This window comes from Hyperoodon ampullatus (assembly GCF_949752795.1).
Source record: "Hyperoodon ampullatus genome assembly, chromosome: 12".
NCBI classification, from domain to species: Eukaryota; Metazoa; Chordata; class Mammalia; order Artiodactyla; family Ziphiidae; genus Hyperoodon; species Hyperoodon ampullatus.
Genome location: NC_136925.1, coordinates 56,535,732 through 56,550,773, shown reverse-complemented (window position 1 = coordinate 56,550,773; position 15,042 = coordinate 56,535,732). Strand labels below are relative to the sequence as shown.

Below are 15,042 nucleotides of genomic sequence, written 5' to 3'. Positions count from 1 at the left end.
TTTTCCTTTTCTGCTCTATTTCTCCCTTCCTTCCTTCTGTCCTTCCTTCTTTCCTTCCTTCCTTCCTTCCCTCCTTCCTCCCTCCTTTCCTTCCTCCCTCCCTTCCTTTTCTCTCCTGTCCTTTCCTTTCCTTTCTTTCTTTATGGGTAGTTTTTCTAAAAGTTCAGTGAATGATGTCTGACCTCAAAATAGGCCCACTAATACTGAGTGCTTATTATTTATCAAGCAGTGTCTTAAGTGCTGTATATGTATGAAATCCTCAAAATAACTCTGCTGAAACGGGTATTTGTATTATCTCCACTTTACACATGAGGAAGCAGTGGCACAAAAAAACTAAGTAACTATATTATATGATCCCACAGCTATTGTCTGTAAGAACTAAAGTCAACATAATTCCCTATTCCTATGTTAAGGCTGGGAGCAAGCATAATTTCTAACTCCTATTGCTGAAATATTTATGATAAGGGCTCTGGGACTTGCTTCAGTGTGGTGGAGGGAGGGAGGTGTAGGGGAATAGGTGTCATTATAGTTGAAATAAGATCGTCCATGAGTAGATCATTGTTGAAGCTGGGTGGTAGGTTCATTATAATAGTCTCACTACCTTGTATGTGCTTGAAACATTTTATTATAAAAAGATTAAAATATATGGAAAACTAACTAACTAACTAAATAATTCTGCAAACAAGCTCCAAGAAAACCTCGTTCCTGGATTGTGATCTGTCTCAACCAGCTTACTTATATACTAATAGCATGCTCTTCAACACTTCAAGACTCTTGTGACAAATCCAAAGCTATGGTATCATAAATTCTGCCCACTTGCCTGCAATACAAGATGCACCCTGAAGTCAGCCAACCTTTCCCCTACTGCGATACTGCCCACGAGTATCCTCCTCTGATCTTTCCTTTCCTTTTGAGACACTACTAAGACTTTGTAAAGGTGGCTGGTGTTCTCCCTTACTGCAGTAACTTCATAAACTTAGTTTTGCTTGGTGAATACGTTTTTTCAGGATATATTTGGGAGGTTGGCAACTGACTGCTGTCTAATAATTATTAGGAATTAGACGACTGTATTTTGTTATAGACATAATAAATAACCTGTTCTCCTCTAATTCTTCTCAAACTAGAGATATCACTACAGCAGAATAAGGAAATTGATATCAACCTTAAGTAACTACTTAAAGAATTTTTGACATTTCCTTAAAATAGAAATCCAAAAACTAAAGTATTTATGCTTGTGTGATTCTTAAAGCAAAGAGCTTTACAAAAGTTCTCTACAAATAAAAAGAATTCTCTGACTAGTTTCCCTAACTCACATCAAATATAAATTGTGAGATTTAAATTGTGGGGATAAAATAATTAATTTTTCAAAAACAGTTGTTTGTATATTACAAACTTCTTTAATGTAAAAAAATATTGCTATTCTGAAATTTTACTCAATCAGGAGACCAAGACTGGTCAATTTAAACACCAAAAACAACAAACAGAAACTAAGACAAAAAACAACCGGAAAAAAACCTAGTTATCTCAGAATGATGTAGCTTTCCTGATAAAGGAAACGTCACATGGTAAATATTTCAGGTGTGAACATACAAGGCTCAAGGAGGTCCCGTTTCTTTGGAAATAGCTGCAAATATATTCATCTGAGTAAAACAATCATCTGTGTCCAGTCATGCATGCTGTCTGCTCCCGTGGCTGTCACTGCTGTCGATCTGAACTTGAGAGGTAATGGACTCATGATTCAAGGAAACTGCTGAAGTGTGTACTCAGGCTTCAGTTGAAGAGATGGGTTCATTTATCATCATAATAAGTTATTACCATCGAGAGGTCACAACTCATTGAAGAGACAGTCAGTCTAATTGGATCAATTCCGTCAGCTTTCGACGTGCCTCAAGGAGATAAGCACTCTTTCACAGGTAATTTTCAATCACCCAACAAACTACCTGTTCAATAATTCATCACATTTCAGATTGGGATCTTATCACATAGCTCCTTTTTCCATGTGGCAAATGTTGAATTTTAACTACTTGGAATCTCTGACCTAGGTAATATAGGGAGAGCTTCAGAAAAAGTAAGGTGAGAGAGTGTCTGCTTTACTCAACTACTACTGTTGGAAGTGATGAGAAGACCTCAGTAATATAAATGTAAGCTTTATGCTTCCCCAACATGCCCTGCTGACAATAACAGAATTTCCTGAAACTACCTGGTAAGATAAGAGTACTACTGGAATCCTTGTGATTAATTAAGCATGACAACAATTTTTAGCTTATAGAATTGAGGCACTTAAGTGATCACATCAAAGCAATAATCTTTACAACAAAGTCTAGAATAGAAAATTAATAGGTTATAATAGATCAAAATAAAAACAGACTGTTACTTAAAATATCTTATTTTACAACTTTGACAATATTACAATATTGAGTGGGGCAGTAGATAGTCTCTGAGGCAAACTCACCTCAAATCAAATGCTGGCTGTGTCTTTAAATAGCTAAGTTACCTTATAATTACAAGCATATTATTTTTCTCCACTATTTTTTACACAAATGGTGGTCATATACACACTATTCTACTTCTAGGTTTAATTACTTAACCATATACCTTGGATTATTCCATATTCGTAGACAAGAACTTCTTTTCTTATTTATAGTTTTATAGTGTTTGACTGTGTGTATGTACCAAAATTCACTTAATCAGTCTCTCAGTGACAGACATTTTTGTGTTTATCACAAACATTTATGAATGAATAACTTTGCATTTCACACATTTATATATACCAGTAGGAAAAAATTCCCAGAGGAGAAATATATAAGCACATGTGCATTTGTAGCTTTGGTAAAGATTTCTAAATTAGTTTTCTTGGATTGCATCAATATGTATCTCCACTACCAATATTATAAGATCTTTGTCGTTTAAAAATCTTACTAATGCTGTGCTATCCATTTTGCCATTTTGCTCTCTTTTCCAAGATAAATGACAATTTCTCAGTGTAGTTGTATTATGAGTCAGGTTGTACATTGTTTCATATACCTAAGAGCCATGTGTATTCCTTTTCTATGAACGGTTCATTCATATCTGTTGCCCATTTCTTTATTGAACTATTGGTCTTTCTTATCAATTTCTATAACTTCTTTAGATATTAGATTAGGCTTTTGTTTGCAATAAATTAAAACAAAATGAGAATTATCAAATTTTAAAAATAATTGATATTTTACTTGATTTATTTGCTAAGGCTGCCACAATAAAACCATAAACTAAGTGTCTTAATAAACAGAAATTCATTGTCTCACAGTTCTAAAGGATACAAGTCCAAAATCAAGGTGTTGGCAGTGTTGGTTCCTTCTGAAGGCTGTGAGAAAATGATCTGTTTTAGGCCTCTTTCCTTGGCTTGTAGATGGCTGTCTTCATGTTCACATGGCATTCTCCTTGTATGAGTATCTGTCTCCAAATTTTCCCTTTTTATAAGGATATCAGTCATATCGAGTTTGGGTCTACCTTAATGACCTCATTTTAACTTGGTACATTATAGCTGCAGGGTGTTGATGCTGTCTATAATGCCTATAAAATTAACTTCCCTAATCAGTTATTGATGGACAGAAATCTTAAATCCCTTTAAATACTTCAGTAAAGCAGGAATAGTTAGATACTTAATCACGTCATTTACTTGGAAAGACATGAAGCGATGCTTGTTTGATTTATTTTGGTACCTTCAAGATAAAGTGTAAAACACTCTGCTGGTTTCTCAAAAATCTAGATAACTGATTTAGTTTTTTTCACATTTCCATAAAGCTGCTGTTTAAGTTACATAATCTACTTACTTGCTAAAATCAACTCTCTGTGATTGTCCATTTTTATTTTTATTGCTACCTTATCTTTACCACCACCAGATGCTATATCAGATAGCAATAATAAGCAAGGGACAAAGCATTTTAACAAGTGTCTTATATTGATACAAAGATTACCTCTGTATAAATTACTGCAGCATACAACTACAGAAATTCTCAAAGCAATTGACATTCATGAACAGATTCTGCATGCTAAGGGCATTTTTGCGGGCTTTGTACTATTCTGAGGAGGTGCTGGAACTCTCAATTTGCAGATATTGAAAGTAAGTCTCAACTAAATAATGGGATGTGTCACGATTACAAAACTAATAAGGAAGAGATGCGGCATTTGAATCAGATCTATGAAAGGCATAAGGATCAAAACACTGAAAATAACTTACCAGAGCCTCCCCATGCATAAATAATAGCTTTCAATCAAGAGCAAGATGGTGGGAAAGGATGGGACACAGGTATGTATAGAAAATGAAAATGAAGAAAGAAAATAACTACTCCTTTAGTAGTCCACAATCAAGATGTCAGCAGGATTGGTCTCCTCTGAGGGCTGTGAGAGAAGGAGCTGCTCCAGACCTCTCTCCTTGGCTTACAGATGGCCATCATCCTTCTATACATATCTGTATTCCATCCTTCTCCACCATCTTGCTCTTCTCCCACTACCAACAATTAAGCAGCATACACTGGGTTACCTACAAAAACCCAGTAGATAAAACACTCTGGCCATGATAGGTTCAGAAAGGGCATAATACTGCCCCGCTAAACTACAACAGCAATAGTTAGTGGGTCTGATCTATTGCAAGTGGCAGAGGCCAGCACACTGGAGGTTTGTCCCACAAGGACTTGGGCTAGTACATCAGAACCAGCAATCCACTGGTTCCTTATAGTTCTTCACTGAGCTGCACATGAAACACAGGTGTAAAAGTGTTATTGAAAAGGATATAGTAAAAATGTAACGTTTTCCATTAAGATTTGATTGAAACTTTCAAATTGATGGTGGTTTTGCTTTCTTTACTTTTGAGATAAGGAATGGGGGTTTCATGGTCTTCCATTTTACAATTCCAAATAAAAAATTATACAGAGTACCCAAATTTCTATTTTCACCTTGTGTGTTTTGTCGTTCATTTGATAACCATTGTGTTAAACCCCAAGGCTAAAGAGGTGACCAGCCTGAGGTCCCATGGTAGGTGGCAATCCGTGGAGAAAGCATTATTAAACTTTTGTGTTACTCTTAGTTTCTTTTTGTAGGGACAAATTTCATCTGCTATCATATTCCTTTTACTGGAAGAACTGTCTACATTTCTTCTAGTGATATGTTGGTGAAAAAGTATCTCAGCCTTTATTTCTCTGGAATACTCTTTGTTTTGCCTTCCTTTTTCAAAGATATTTTGGCCTGGTAAAAAATTCTAGATTAATAATTTTTGTTTGTTTGCCGTTGTTTCTTCCCCCCCCCCCCGATATTTTAAAATATCTCTGTACTATATTCTGGCTCTTGTGATGTCTAAGAATCTTCTATCTTATATTTGTTCTTCTGTTCATGTTGTGTCTTTCTTTCTCTGGCTGCTTTTAAGATCTTCTCTTTATCTCGACCACTGTTTGTTTTTCTAATAATTTGATTCTGATGTACTTTGACATTATTTCCTTATAATTTGGGGTCTGTTTCTGTTGACTGATTTTTCTCCTGGTTATGGCTCATATGCCCCTGCTTGTTTACATGCTTGGTCATTTTTTATTTGATGCCAGACATGTTAGATTTTACTTTGTTGGGTGCTGAATTTTGTTGTAATTAATTAAATAGTATTGGATTTTGTTCTGGTATGCAGTTTTGGAATAAAGTGGTTTCTTTTAAGGTCAGCTTTTAAGGTTTGTTAAGGTGGGTTAGAGCAGCCTGTAGTCTGGGGCTAATTTAGCCCTTCTACTAGGACAGTACTAAGTATTTTACTGAAGTCGTCTCTATTATGACACTGTTCCCCTTTAGGTCATGGGAAAATGAGCTAGGAATTTTTTCTCATTACTTTTTGGTAGTTCTTCCATCAACATTAGATAGGTAGTTTTCTGCCATCCAAGTCAATATTCAGCCAGGTTGTAAGTTTCCTTTACATCTTTACAGATATCTGGATTGATTCTCTCTTCTCTCTCTCTCATTTTCTCTCCACCTTCCTTTTCCCTAATATTCTGTCCCAAAAGTTCTAGCTTCCTGGGCTTCCCTGAACTCCAATCTCCCTCTTTCAAACAATGTTGTTTGGGTTTTCCCTCAATGCATTTCACCTTGGAAACTACACCCCGGCAACAATCTTAGCAGCTGTTAAGCCTGAACTCATCTATTTCTTTTTTCTCAGGGATCACAGTCCTACACCATCTGCTGTCCAGTGTCTAAAAACTCTTGTTTGACACTTTTTCTCAAGTTTTCTTGTTGTTTAAGAAACGTTTATTCAATCATGGTCAGAAGCAAAAATCCAAGATATTGTCTTTGAAAAGCTTTTTTAGTATGATTTTTGAAATTCTAGTCTTTGATTCAATTAGAGTTTATTTTTATGTATAATATGAGGTAGAGATGGTTATTTTTTTCCTCTTTAGATAACCAGTGGTACCAGTAGCATTTATTATATGGTCTACCTTATTGTCATTGATCTGCAATATCTGTATTGTTAAAAATCAAGTATCCATATATGCATGGGATATTGCTGGGCTATTTTTTTCAGCTCTATTGAGCATTTTTAACCTATTTTCTCACCAACAGCACTTTGTCTCAGTCATTATTTCTTTTTTAAAATGAGTCCTAAGTCTTTATATCAGGTAAGTTTTGATTAATACTCCATTTCCAGCTTTCTTTAGGATTTCCTTTAATTATTTTTGGCCCTTTGGTTTTCTGTATAGATTCTATCCTTGGTACTTTTATTACTTATCGCTATTATAAAGCACTTCTTTTTTCGTTAAGTTTTTTTTTTAATGGAGTACTGTTGCTTTACAATATTGTGTTAGTTTCTACTGCACAGCAAAGTGAATCAGCTATTCGTATACATATATCCCGTTTTCTGGATTTCCTTCCCATTTAGGTCACCACAGAACACTGAGTAGAGTTCCTTGTGCTATACAGTAGGTTCTCATTAGTTATCTATTTTATACATAGGATCAGTAATGTATATATGTCAATCCTAATCTCCCAATTCATCCCAACAGCCCCCCCTTCCCCCTTGGTGTCCATACATTTGTTCTCTATGTCTGTGTCTCTATTTCTGCTTTGTAAATAAGATGGTCTACATAGAGGACTTATTTTTAAAGTGTTGTTTTAACTGATTTTTGCTGATGTAAAGAAACACAATCGACTTTTATATATTAACTTTGTATACAGTCTTTCTTGATTCACCTATTAATAATTTATCTTCTGAGTTCATAAAGCAGATAATCATATCATCTACAAATGGCAGTTTTATTTCTTCCTTTTCAATCTCTGTATCTTTTATTTTTTATCTTACTGCACTCTCCAAATATTCTAGTACAATGTTAAATAAAAGTGGTCAGAGTGAAAATTGTTTGTGATCTTAAAGAATTCTTTCAACATAGATGCTATTCATTTTTGTGTAGATACTCTTCATCAGATGAAGAAGTGCCTTTCCAATCCTAGTCTACAAAATTTTTAAAACATCATGAATCATTATTTAACTTTAACTATTTCTTTTTCTACCTCTATCGAAATATTTTTTTCCCTCTCCTTTAATCAGTCAATATTGTCAATTACTTACACTGACTTTTTGATATTAAACCAACATTGAACTCCTATGATAAAAGTAACCTGGCCAATTTAGTTTTACCATTTTTATACATTATGGATTCTGATTGTTCATGTTTTGGTTAGGATGTTTGCATCTATTTTCATGAATGAGTTTGAACAGAGATTTCCTTTTTCATACCTCCCTGATATCCAGCATATTAAGCCACATAAAATTGCTTGAGGAGTAGTCCTCACTGTTCTGTTCTCTGGAAACCTTGTAAGATTGAAAAAAATTTTTAAGGTTTGAAATGTGATTGAACAAAATAAACAGAAGTAAACAAAATACTTGTTTTCTTTATGGGAAGAACTTTTTGGCTACTGTTTCAATTGCTTTAATATTCATATCACTTTTCACATTTTTCCACTTGAGTCAGTCTTATTAATTTTCATTATTCTAGAAATTTGACTTTGAGTCCTCATAGGTAGGCTAATTTTGCATAGTAGACATTACCAGAACTATGGGCAATAAATGAGTTCTTGAGTTCTTTTGTTTGCTTTTTAATAATATGTTTCCTCATTTGCCCCTAACAATTCATTTGGTTTATTCTTGACAACAGATCTTCTTCTAGTACTACTCCACTACCAAATCATTTTTTATATGATCTCATTTATGGAATAAAAATTTAATCACAGTTGATTTATACTACTTACTTTTATGGCCCTACCGTTCACCACATACATAATACTTTCTTAATTAATCCATTTAATCTAAGACTTAAATTGAAGGACATTAAGGATGAGGGAGAGAGTTTGACCTTTACTTCTGAATAATTTTGAGGAATGTGGAGCAAAGAAGTCAGAAATACAAATTATGCTGCTAAAAGGAGAGTGGATCATGCTTATTAGTAAGTTTTTAGTTTTTTTTTTTAACCAAGATTGAAATCATCTTTCAGTTCTAACTTAAATCCCAACTCAAGAGTCATTTCTGAGCCATCTAATGAAAACTATTCTGTTGTTGTTAAAAATGTAGCATTGATCACAAAATATTTGTGAAGTTCCTTTTATGTAACAAGGACTACCCTATCCTGTAAATCTCAAACATCAATCTCCTTCAAATCCACAGCTTTAATTAGGGATCTGAGGGGTAGAACTGAAAGTCAAGGAAACACAGCAAAGAAATACCAGAGATTACTTTTAGAACCAGATCCTCTTTTGTCTGCAGACTCATAATGTGCATCTTAAGCTAAACTGTAGGTATTCTTGGCAACTACATGAAACAATTTAAAAGTTTCTCTAAGCTAGAAACAGAAAAAGATAGTATAATGTTGTAGAAAATAAACATTGTTTTGTAAAGACCACATCACACAAGATTAATTTAATAACACTCAGAGAGAGATTTTCAAACCTTAATGGTAATGCGGGAACAGTAGATAGGCCAAGCCAGATTCTCAGGGAACTTTACAGATGGGAAGAGAATTGCTTTTGGAAGCTGCAGTATCTATTTCAGACCACTAGGGTAACCTTAATTAAATGACCATTTCAATGTTCCAATAGCACTTAGTTTACTAAAGCAGTAAATTATTCCAACTCTGAAATACCCAAACTGTTTCTCAATAGCTGTAGCCTGTAGCAAATCAGCAGGACTATTTGTCCTCTAGCTCTTTCCATTCCTGCCTAGTTTCATGCTTCAACAACTGCCCTAAAACCAAGCATTAACCTGTGCCAAGCATTTTGAAAATAAGCTGCTGCCTAGTAGAGCCCTGTGGGTGCCTGACTTAATTCTCTTTGAATATCTAGAATGGAGGAGGGCAGGGAATTAATACTCGATTGTGACAATTGTGCTAAATACTCACTCACATATGAGAAAACAAACATTTTCAAGATTGCTGTTGAGGAACTAACTCATAGTTGAGACTGTAATCCAGCAAGACCCTCTGGGGCCTTCTCAGGACAGACCCCCTCCCCCATGTCCTCTGCTGGCCTCTTGTTTGTAGAAAAGCTGTAGGCTCCCAGGCCTCCCCTGAGTCACAAACCCTGGCTCAAGAATTAATGATTGAAAGGATGTGAACATGTAGTGACAAAAATAGCAGTTGGGCCAGGAGAATTGGTAAGAACTTAAACAATAAATCAGCCATATGACAGTCACAGAATCTTTAGTTCCTCCCTGAAGCACCTAGATAACTGTATCTGATGCACATTTCCTGAGTTGTTTTACAGATGTTAAAACCCCCACCAAATGGAAGAAGTTAACTACTTAATGACCATAAGCACTAGCCCACAGACTTATTGAACCTGAAGATTGATAATGTTAAGCCCTGTGGCGCTACCCTGTTATCTTGCTGTCAACCAATCAGAGAATTGTGTTCAGGCTGATCACACACACCAGGCAACTTCCCTCCATCATTTTGCCTTTAAAATCACTTCAAGGATTTTGGGTCTTTTGAGCATGAGCCACCCCATTCTCCTTGCTTGGCCCTGCAATAAACCTTTCTCGGCTCCAACTCTGATGTTTTGGTTTGTTTGGCTTCACTGTGTGTTGGGCACAAAAACTTGCAATTGACAACAAGATCATGGAAATTTTTTAAGTGGGTAGTATAAAAATGTGCTACCTTTTTCTACGCCTCATCCACCATCCACATACATAACTATATTCACTTATGTACTCCTCATTAGTCCAAAGAGGAACTGTAGTCAATAAAAATGTTTCTTAAGATGAAAAGTATTCCTTCGCTAAATTGGCTAGTGCTCTTGAGTTTAATTATGATCAGGCAGGTTTCTATGTTAGCAAAGTGTATCCCAAGTGAGAATAGTTTTACTATTTGGGGTTAGGTTACCCAAAAAAAGGAAGACTGGCATGTGGCACCTTCATTATAACAATATGTACAACACATCTCCCTTCTGTTAGAAGTGGATTTATAACCAAGTAACTTGGAAAATGTTTAAAAATTGGTTATATAAATATTTAGGAAAAGCTAATAGCATCTCATAAATATATACATTTTTTGACTTAGGAATTAACAATAAAAAGGCAGAGGAGGGATCATGTACCCACAGCCCCCTGGTCATGGATGTAAATGAAATTCAGTATTTAAGCAGATGTACTAGTTTCTTGATATACTATTTCTGTCAGATTCAGGCAATGGCTCTGATTCCTACAGCAATTACTGGTAAAGAACTTAGCCTCAACTATTTAGAAAAGTGGCTTTACTGGATTTACAAACAAGGGCTTACAATTTTCCATTTCCTTAGCAAGATATCAAATCAACCAAGCTAAGCATGTCATCATGACTGTAATTTATGTGATATAACATGACAGTTAAGATGTACTGTGGTAATTTGTGAGAGTTGGCAGTATTATTGTAGTATCAAAAATTTATATGGTTCAGTTATTAAGGCGAATTATTTCATTCATACTGAGATATCTGACTGTAAACCACAGAGGGATTTCACATTACATTAAAAAATGTCTTCCATATTCAAATAATTTGTACACCCTGTTACGATTATTTTGTTCACTGAATGGAAACTGAAGCACAGGCAAGCACAGCTTTTTGATGTGAAAATGATGTGTGGGGGACATGAAGTACTTCATTGTGGGTGGATATAAGAAGCAGTTCAGCCAGGATAAGGGAAGTTATCTTTGGGAACCAACAACTATGAACAGGATGTCCAAATCCTTTGCTCTGATGCTATTTAATATCGCATTTGCTTGCTTTCCTTCTGTCAGTTTGATTTTCAGCCAACAGAAAGCAAAAGCATATGACCAAAGAAGAAATGATGGAAAATATGGTAAAGCATATACTATTTAAAAACTATCTGTAAGTAAATTTCTCCATTGTAAGAAAAGTAAGACCTCTGAAACTCATCCAATGACTCTTCTCTAAACTCCTCAGAGCAGTTAGAAAAAAGACAGTTTATGTACGTATTTTTTTTTTGGCAATTTTAAGCTATAGACATTCAAGTTGTATGTGCTATTTTATTCCTGTCAGGGATTCAGGACGTTCCTAAATAGAATAGGATAGAATGACTTCTTGTTGGAAAGGGCTTTGAAGTAAAAGTTTAATTGGATTTTATTACAGATAGAAAATTTTATGCAATATGCACTGTCTCTTTAAAAATACATATTCGATGAAAAAGTGTTTTATTCATTTACACATTTCTCATAATGGTATTCAGAAGCTTGTAAAAATAAGAAACAAGCCATGAATTAAAATGTTTTCAGTCAGCTAAAACCACTAGTTCCCATTCATATGAACTAGTAAGGTTTTCTATCTCAATACTCACACGCCACTATTAATATATTTTAATTTATTTAATCAATGAAGATTTCTTCAAAAGTAATGTTATATTCTTATAGGTGAAAACTAGGCTTAAATAGCATCAACTTGCTAGCGAATTTTTCTCGGACTGTCACAATTTCTGGTGTGATTAGGTGACTTAACTATTAGCTGAAAAGGTATTAAGTTCCACAGACCAAGCAAATATTCCCACTTAGAATTACTATATCAAATTTTGTTTCCAACAAATTGTTAAGCAAAATAAAATAAAATAAAATAAAATGATAAAAGCCAAGGAACCTATCTAGATAAAGTTAATCCACAACAGGCCGGGATGGGGGGGGGAACACCTGCATTTCTGAGATTGCTACATTTGTTTATCTGCGTGTGTTTTTATATGTGTGTGAGTGGGCTTGGAAACAAACATGTGCTTTCAGTCTGGCACTTCTCTTAGGATAGTTCTCTTCCTGAGCTCCAGGAAATATGGTGTTTATATAAGCTTCATGGCAAGCATTAAATTAGTTGTGTAATAAATTTCATTTCCAGTTAACATTCAGACAAGGTAGAAAAAGTAGCTCTCTTGAATATCAGTTTTGAAATGAAATATAGACGGATGAGAAAAACTTCAGTAAGTATTGCACCATAGACAACTCTAGAAAAACAACTATTTCACGTAAACATAACACCGTCTCTTCCAATATCTATAATTTGTTTTGCAAAAAAGTATCCTAGAGGCTTCATTAATCTATTTGTAGATTCAAAATGTTGACACAGAACAGCAACTATGTAGAGTTGTGAAGTAGGGATGCTGTGGCCCACGGGGCAGGGTGGAAATGTCCAACTTAATCTGATTTAGCTGTTTCCAGCAATTCAATACAGTATACATTTGATTTTATCTGTCTTTAAAGAAAGACTAAATAAAACCCATTATTCTTATTGATCAGTTAAAGCAAAGTAGCATGAAGCAAGCACTATCTGGACTTACTTTGTTTCCCAGATACAGAGCTGGCGCACTCCAGTAGTAGCTCTGGGGCAGGGCTCGTCGGGCCTCCACGCTGCTGATGCTGATCTGCTGATGTGGATCTAAGTCATCCTGCTGTGGAGTCACTCGAATGTGGCCAGAGATGTCAGTCAGATACCAGCCACTCATGTCTTGTATCTTAAAGAAAACACACAACCATCATTACTTAGGAAAAAAAACCCACCCACTCCTTTTCTCTTTCATATTCCTGTAGTCTTCATTTTTTGAAAATTAAAAATGCAAGAACTATGAAAGTTTAGAAAAATATAAGAGTTGTGAATATCATTAAACTTATCAGATGTACTCAACTCTAGGTACCAATTATTTTTTTGCTTGATGTTTCTAAGAGTTTGGATGGTACGATATAGTAACCTGCTTTTATTGATCCAATGTGCTTTTTTAAAATTATGATTACAAATACTTCTTTCTTAAAGATAGAAACTCATTCAAAATCACACGTAATGTTATATAAATTATCAAATAGTTGAACTTTGATTTTCATGTTTTTCACTCCACTAGTAATTTCCTGTTTCTTATAGAAAAATTTATTTCAAAAGGTGTTACGTATGTGTTTGTAAAGCAGAGGAAGAAAAAAGATATGAAAGGTAGCTTTTCATTTAATATTTCCTTCCTTTTCATATACTTATGAAATTTAAATTTAAACTTTGAGGCTCAAGGGCATTTGAATCTACCAGCTCACAATACTGTACCTATTCCTTCCCATGAGGTTGGAAGTGTTGTAGGAACTCCTAGCCTAGATCCTTGGCCCAGAGAAGGAAGGAGCCTTTAAGGGGGAATTAGGGAATACATGATGATTTGCTTTTCCATGTTTATACTCCAGCCATGGGTGGGCACACAGCTACAATTCAAAACCATCCAACCTCGTCAGGACAAAACACTGGATACTGGGGTTTGTGGCTACCAGGGGCCCACTAGATGTGTGTGAGCTGCTTGGTGTTGTAGGTGATGGCGAGCAGAATGGTAATGGTGATAATATGTGGATGAAATGTTTTTTAAAATTTCTTTGTGTAGAGGTCATTTGATTCTGCATCTCCCAAAGCTGTGGAATTGCTGGGACTGCCCTGGTCAAAGAAAGAGAGATTAAGTAAAAGCTTATGGGATAGCCACACTACAAGATACATATTACTTCCTTCTCTTCCCTTTCCAACATCATCATCAGACATTCTAAGACAGCCCAGTGAGATTCAGAGAAGGTTCTTTCCAGAAGACCTACTGAAATGCAAATATCAATGGACCTAGTTTCTGAAGAACAAAGCTGAGTTCTACCTCTGTTCCTCTGCTAACCATAAAACTTTAGTACATTAATAGAACAGTCTAGAGGGTGAGGTGCGACTCTACAAACAAAAGAAAGAAGTTAGACTAGATGTTCATATGTTGTTGGTTCTACATAATCTGCTCCAAAAGCTATGCATTTGATAAAGTATGTATAGATTCAAATTTAGGTATGAGAGTACAATCAGAAACTACTCATAATATTTCAGACTTTAAAAGCAATACAGGCAGAGAAAATTTTCATAGTTGTGTTAAGGATTAGTTAGCTGACTGAAGTTGAAAGGCAAGAGTAGTGTTTGAAAGACAGTTTTATTAAAATAGTGATCTTTGTAAAACCTAACCCTAATCATAACAGTCTCCTGCTAAAATCCTCCAGTGACTCTCCAAGGATAAGAATTCAACTGCTCAGTAAACTCAGCCCTATATGGTATAGTTTCTCATTCACTCTGTAGGTTTCTTTTTCTTTCCCCAGCCTGTTTCTTGTTACTCTGTACTCCTAAGTGCTGCCACATAGGCTATTTGAAATTCCCAAAGGTCCTCTTTTATGAGGAGACAAATCGCTGTCTGTGAAGGGTTGAAAAGGCAATGGGAGTATGATGAGCAGTGAAGGTGGGAAGGGAAACATGTTTATGTTTATGGTAGAGGTAGAATATCCCAGTAACTACTAAACAGGTAATAATTTGGACTTTTTCAAATCAATTAAGAATGAAGGTATTGTTCATATTCAGTGTCTCCTTTTAATGAAGAAAGGGCTCTGGCAACATCAAATCACGACTAACGGCTGGTGGGTAATATGTACCATGTATATAGTTATTAAAGGAGTTTTTATTAATGGGTATCCCAAAAATACTGGTGAGTGAAATACATAATCTTTCATAGCACAATCTGATGTTTTCTCTGTTGAATCAT

The 15,042-nt window shown here is 35.2% G+C and overlaps 1 protein-coding gene across 2 annotated transcripts in view; it reads right to left on the bottom strand.

Annotated features, from left to right (window-relative positions):
* LAMA2 (laminin subunit alpha 2) overlaps positions 1 to 15,042 on the bottom strand; it is a gene marked incomplete at its 5' end in the record, with an annotated part of 604,254 nt that overhangs the window by 294,317 nt on the left and 294,895 nt on the right. For both annotated transcript variants that reach the window (XM_079716968.1, XM_079716967.1), the window contains one exon: positions 12,805 to 12,978. In XM_079716968.1, the coding sequence (XP_079573094.1) occupies positions 12,805 to 12,978 (174 nt within the window). The remainder of the gene's footprint in view (positions 1 to 12,804; positions 12,979 to 15,042) is intronic.